A 6,975-nucleotide genomic window follows, 5' to 3' on the forward strand; every position below is an offset into this window, starting at 1 on the left:
AAATTTAAGTATACTCTACTAAAAAAAATGCATTTGTATTACTCATATGGAGAAAGTACTGCTCACTTCAGCTATTTACGTTTCTTCACTACACTTTTTTTTAAGTAATCTGTTTCCTAAAAATATTTGAGCAGCCTGAGCTCATCAGGATTCACAGTGCATATTGAATGTTATTTCTGTCATTTCTCAATGAATGTCTTCTTACACTACAAAAATAGATTCTGAAGTCCATAATGATTCACTGTGCACTGTCGATCCCAAAGCATTTGTCTTTCATTTTGGTATGCATGACATACCTATATTTGAATGAATGGAATTAATGACAGGGACGTTTTGTGACACGTGACCTGCATGTTTCTGCTTCCCATTTCAACGAGGAGTAGAAACGGGAGTGACTGAATAGGTATTAATGACTGATTGTCAGCATATTGTGTAACCAGGTGTCTGTTTGTGTCTGCGTCCCGGTTACATGACGCAGCATTGAGTCCCTTTGATGGAATAAAGTCATGGTGTCTCTGACGCCAGGTTGACTGACATGCTCTATAGGAAACAGATGGTTCAATAAAGGCTAATACAGTAGATAGTATAGGGCTGTGATTTGTTCAATTGTATGTTAAATAAAAACGGTTTATTTTATTTTATTTGGATTTAACATTTATTTAACTAGGCAAGTTAAGTATTTTTGTCGAACATGGATCCATGTGCCTGAAAAAAAAAGACAATTACGGTAAGGCCTGTATTGACAGATATATCGAAGAAAGCGAGAGAGGGATAAACAGAGAGAGAGAAATACAGACAGAGAGATATAGAGAGTGTAAGAAAGAGACAGAGAGAGAAAGAAAAAAACGAAAGATACATGAAACGTCAGTGACAATGGTCCAACAGATCACCATCAATGTGTTCTTCTTCTTCTTTTTCTTCTTCTTTTGTCATGTTGTTTTAGCCTAGATAAGCACTAAAGGTATTCAAATATCTTGTTAAATGCAACACAGAAAGGATGCGGCTAAACAGTATGTCGTGGGCAACCAAAGAAAGAATAGGCTACTAGTCTGCATACTTTTTCAGCAGCAGTAAAATAAGAATTCGACGATGTTGAACAACCAATGAACATAAATCGTGGGACGTGACGTATAGGTCCCTGTAGAAAAGGCGCGGAGTGTATCGCAAGGCCAGAGACAGTGGAACAGTGAAAGGGCTGCCTGCTCGAGTCTTGCGTTCTTACTGAATGTATAGTAAATTTCTCCTCCTCGATTACTCACATGCAGCTTTCTTGGCTAAACGAAAAAAACTGCCAAAGGAAAACAGCTTCTCTCAGACCTCCAACAGGATCTAAATGCAAACATATCTTTTTGCCAACTAGTTATATCTTTAGAAGTCCTTGAAAAGCATAGGCTATATGTGTGTATAGATTTCGATATAATCAATACCGCTCTAACGACAACTTGGACACTGCATTTGAGTTCAATGACAAACTGACAAGGAGGCAGCGACATGGACATTCACGCTCCTACAATCTCAGAGACGCTGTGTTCTTAATTTTTTCTCTTCCTTCGATTGGTGTGGAAATCATTTTGGTACAGTTGATGATTTCCAATAGAACTAGTGGCAGTGCTCATTGATCGAATTAGTTTTTGGTCGGCAAAGGACTAATTCATTCGTTTGCTAATGCCCTGCAAAATGTTTGAATCCAAATACCTCTGAAGAAATATAAGGGACCAGTAGCAGACCCATGCAGGGCTTCGATAGTTGGTACGTTTTTCATTCCTTAGGAATTATTTTGCAAGTGGCATTTCTTCTCGCATGATAATATAATAATATATTTATAAGCTGCATATAATTAATTAGCATTGGTAAAACGAAGGATTCCGTCACTTTAATTAATGAATTATATGTCATGAGAGAGAGATGCAGAGATTCAGATGATGATTTCCATTGGCAGATGATGCGTAGCGTGGAGAACACGTGTCCATTTTTGCATCATATTTTTTTCTGATCTGGAATTCTTCCTTGTCACACCAAGAAGAGAAAGAAGCTGACTGCCAATGCACGGGCTATAGATTTGCGTTTTATGGAAATCTTGGGTCTCAGATTTGAGGAAAACACGTTTAACATCATCCCCTCTCCGGCAACTATGCTTTTCCACGGCCTCCCTGGAGGCGAAATGCACGTTGTTGTGGAAGAAATGGACCGGAGAAGAAAGAGCGAATCCGCAGCTATCAGTTCGGCCATAGACATGGGAGAATCTGAAACGGTAGGCAACTAAGCAACCACGCTTAGGGCGATTCCAATCGCGAGTTGAGAGCAGTTGTGTACAAATATCGTAATGATCAGCAAAAAGTTCATGCAAAAATGCAGTAAGAGCAGTGAACTATAGCATCATACTTGGGATATTAAAAATATTTGACGTGGGATAGGCTATTAAAACTTATTGGACTAAGAAAGAACTTGCTTTTTGAGTTTATTATTATTAAAAAAAATATTTAACAATGTAGCCTATTTATTCTTATGTAATTATTTTGAATCACTGTCACAGAGCATTTTAGAGTAACCTAATAATGTAGTCTATTAATAGGCTAATGAATTAATATTCACATGCTAATCTGTTTAATAGCAAATATCACGGGTGTTTTTATTATGCACAATCAAGTGTTTTTAAGCATGCGTTGCTTAGATATGTTGTCAATTTAAACGATATCATAATTAAATGGATATTTCATAATTTTATACTTTTGAATTTCTACAAAAACCCTTGCACATTCATACATTTTTGGGCAAAAATAAGGAAAATACCCTAAAATATAAGGGTACAATTCATATAGACTTTTAGGAAATAGCTTTAGACTAGAATGGTTGATAAAATGTAACTTGAGTTAAATGATAAATTAATTATAACACTGGCTTTCACTTTTTAGACTATGGGTGGGTGGAAGTGCTTTTATCTTTGATCTCTTCGACTATATGCTATAATTTATGTGTTATTATTATTATATCGCATTGTTCTTGTTAGGCAGTTGTAGTCAAAACAAAGATTTAAGCCAAAATACATTGGAAGAAGTGAAAGTTTTAACAAAATAAACTGTCTGTGTTGGTTTGTAATTGTGTTTTGATCCTATTATGATTTATGTAATCCAAAATCTTAGTGCGAGTGAAGCCGTTTTATTTCGAAAAGTAAATAGCATGTGCTTTGTTGTTTGTTGTTGTTATTGGATGATTCGCTTTAAATGCCCAAAATGTTTATTACAGAATATGGTAGGGCCTATAGGATACATTTAGCTGTATGTCTTATAAACTGACATGTTTTAATTGGTGTAAACTTCAAAATTATGTTAATTTATAGTCAACATAAGCCTGTATTGTTCGGTGTAGTATTTTCAGTCAAATATAATAACAGTTCATTCAACAAAATAATGTCTGATAGACTAAAACACGTCTATCCTAAAGGCAGCATATCTTGGGGCGGAAATGAAACATTATTTCGATATGGGTGTTTGATGGCGTTGTTTATCTGTGTTTCATGTTTGTGTTTGTTTGGTTGTCTTTTAGAATATGTCGTGCATGAACAGCGACAGGGTGTCTTTGTGCGCGGGCTGCGGCGGGAAGATCGCTGACCGCTACTACCTGCTGGCAGTGGACAAACAGTGGCACATGCGCTGTCTCAAGTGCTGCGAGTGTAAACTCAACCTCGAGTCCGAGCTCACCTGCTTCAGCAAAGACGGAAGTATCTACTGCAAGGAAGATTATTACAGGTAACTCCATCAATCCCCCAAATGGTGCTGCACACCTGAGCTAAAACATTTCTCAATAGTAAAGGTGTTGGGTTATGAAGAATAAGCACATTTATAGTCAGATGTCCCCGAAACGAGTTTCCCCCTGCACACATCACGAATTATAAATGTTGTTATTACAACCACATATAATAGGCTTTCATGTGGCCTACAGCGAGGCCATACTGAGCTTTGACAAAACGTTGAAGTGCCCTTGCACAAAATGCATTACAAATGGACAGTGTGAGATTTTCTAGGGTGCTACATTGTTATTTTTCAGAGCAGGCCTTGGTGCACACATACTGTAACTGCCACTGTATGTGCTACTAATTGACATGGATCATTTACATCCGATCAAAATGTGTCCGTGCACTGACCATGCAGGTTCTGTCCTCTCCGCAGAAGGTTTTCGGTCCAGAGATGTGCCCGGTGCCACCTCGGGATCTCGGCCTCAGAGATGGTGATGCGGGCCAGGGATTTGGTGTACCACTTGAACTGTTTCACCTGCACATCCTGCAACAAGATGCTAACGACTGGGGACCACTTTGGCATGAAAGACAGTCTGGTCTACTGTCGGCTGCACTTTGAAAATCTCATACAGGGGGAATATCAGACACATTTCAATCATGCGGATGTAGCCTCTCACAAAGGACTGGGACCTGCCAACGCATTGGGACTATCCTATTTCAACGGCGTGGGGAGTGTGCATAAAGGGCGGCCCAGGAAAAGGAAAAGTCCCGGGCCAGGAGCAGATTTAGCAGCCTACAATGCCGGTAAGACTACAGTAATAAAATGTCACTTTAAAATAAGCCTTTTCAGAATAACTCTACATTGACTCAATGAGCACTCTCCTCACAAAGTGTCCATTGCGTAAGACAAAATGACTACGCTGTGCAATTTATAATTATTGCCAAGGCCCGCTTTTGACAACGCAGGACAACAATCGAGTGCAACGAAGGGGTGGGACTGTGAGTCTTCATGCGATGATAATTGAAACAGAGTAGCCTAGCCTACTTGATCTCAATAATCTGTTAGTTATATTCACTGTAATACCATTTTATAGACCTACAGAGGTTGCCTGCATTATGCAATTAAAAAATGTCGCCCTCCTTGTTCCATCATTTAATCTCACGAACAATATGAAAGTTATGATAGCCTATATTGCTTTTGCGACCAATATTTTCCAACGAATATTTCAACAACTTCTTTCAGTTAATTTATTTAAGCTTAGCACGTAGCAAAAAGTAACGTTGCCTCTTCTTTGATTTTACCATACAAAGTTGTTTGTTACCTCCATGGACATTCCTCTTTTTTATATCATAAAAGCCTATATAGCCTACTATATAGAGTGTGGTCTTGCATTTGCTTATTTGTGTTCTGGAGAAACTAAAGACCGTGTTCATTTAGACCTAATATTCAAAACAGTTTGACATAGTTTCTTCCAGGATACTATAAGGAGGTTGTTTTCTAAATTGATGCAGGTTATGTATCCAAAATCCCTCCCACTACAATTCAACTGTGTTTGGCAGGAGAAAGTTGAATCTATCATTTTCTTCTCCTGTCCTCTTTAAAACATTTATTTGAAGTTCCGGCTTTCACCTTAGCCCCTTTCCACTTGTCAGGCCCTATAGACATCTAAAGTTCCCCTGCTCGAGTTTGCGCACTTGGGTGCCGGTTGTTCTGGGACGGGGCCAGAAAGTGTGTGTACTACAAGATATCAATGAGACTTGACGAGTTATCCAGTAGTGATTGTGATCACCAAGAAGGTATTCAATAGGGTACGCCGAAATGTCGGATCGAAGTTTGGGTCTTGAGAATTAAACATCACCGTCAGTTATTGTGTTAAACTGTTTTCATGTGCATACCAACTTTCATTTAAAAAAGTCAATAGTAGAATTAGGAATTTATAAAGGTAGGGAAAGGACCTGCTATTTAACTTTAGTCTATTCAAATAGGCTATATAGCCTAAAACGTATTTTCTCTTTAGGCCTACACATCTCTTGGTCATATCAATATTTTCCACATGGTTCGTCATCTGTTTGAGCAACAACACTTTCATCCAGTAAACCAAAGTACATTCCCCACAACACCTACGTGGAAAGGGTTAACTGCCCGAACAAGGCAATTGACCCTCTGTTCATAGGCCGTCATTGAAAATAAGAATTTGTTCTTAACTGCCTTGCCTAGTTAAATAAAGGTCAAATAAAATAAATAGAAAAGGGGATGGGGCGTGCTCCGGGTCGCTACTGCCCTCTACTGTCTACCCATTGGGCCACTGACTGACATACAATATCAACCTACTGTATAAATAAACAACGCATTCAAGTGTTGACTAAAGTTAACATCTGAAGTCACCTAACAACCTTTTAAGGACGAAATCGAAGTTTGGTTTGAATAAAGATCTCATACGGTTCTGAATGTGTTGTGGTCCTGCAGAAACAAACCAAAAACTAATTCCCTATGTTATTAGAAAAGTTCACATCAGCCTATCAATGGCTTTTGAAAAATTGCGAAAGATAAATATTGTTTCTGTATATCTGGTGTTTGTGGTTAGTTGTCTGAACTCTTAAGTGTTATTCTGAGGAATGTGAATGACGAATATTTATCTTATGCAGCATTGAATATGTTTCAACTGTTATGAAAGATAGCAACACTTAAGCATTTGCCAAGAAAATACTGTCAGGGAAATATGTCATGTTTTTGCAGCCACGATTCGATTATCAAGGGCAGGCTATAGCATAATTACAATTAATAAGGCAACAACCACACCAAATAATAATAATAAGAATTATACTATTAAAGTTAAGACTATTATTGTATTTGTAAAAAAACAAAAACATCTTATTGCGTGCTTATTACTTCAGCGCACTTCATCTGTTTTCAAGGAAGACTGGCATTTCCATTTTGCAAACTGCCAATGCATATTTAACAACGGAAGACCTCTAAATGTAAAGACAATCCTGACAACCCTAGCCAGAAAGTAATAGACATATTTTAATGTGTCAAAGGTCTTACATAATCAGTAACCTATGACACCATATAGTGTGAGTGCTTGACAAAGGGAACAATCATTTCGCATCACTGGTTTTGTAATATGCTGATTCATGTATGTGAATTCAACAACACTTTTTGGGTATAAGCCTAAAAACGTGCAATTTGTTAAATATCACAAATAAATTAAATACGTTATAAATATAACATAAATATAACA

The 6,975-nt window shown here is 37.7% G+C and overlaps 1 protein-coding gene across 1 annotated transcript in view; it reads left to right on the top strand.

Moving 5' to 3' along the window:
* The first annotated feature begins 1,194 nt into the window (after window positions 1-1,194).
* Window positions 1,195-6,975, top strand: part of LOC118381210 (LIM/homeobox protein Lhx2-like) — a 7,183-nt gene continuing 1,402 nt past the window's right edge. The window contains exons 1-3 of the mRNA XM_035768167.2: window positions 1,195-2,251; window positions 3,544-3,746; window positions 4,167-4,537. Coding sequence (XP_035624060.1) covers window positions 2,069-2,251; window positions 3,544-3,746; window positions 4,167-4,537 — 757 coding nt within the window. The 5' untranslated portion in view covers window positions 1,195-2,068. The remainder of the gene's footprint in view (window positions 2,252-3,543; window positions 3,747-4,166; window positions 4,538-6,975) is intronic.

This window comes from Oncorhynchus keta, chromosome 14 (assembly GCF_023373465.1).
Source record: "Oncorhynchus keta strain PuntledgeMale-10-30-2019 chromosome 14, Oket_V2, whole genome shotgun sequence".
NCBI classification, from domain to species: domain Eukaryota; kingdom Metazoa; phylum Chordata; class Actinopteri; order Salmoniformes; family Salmonidae; genus Oncorhynchus; species Oncorhynchus keta.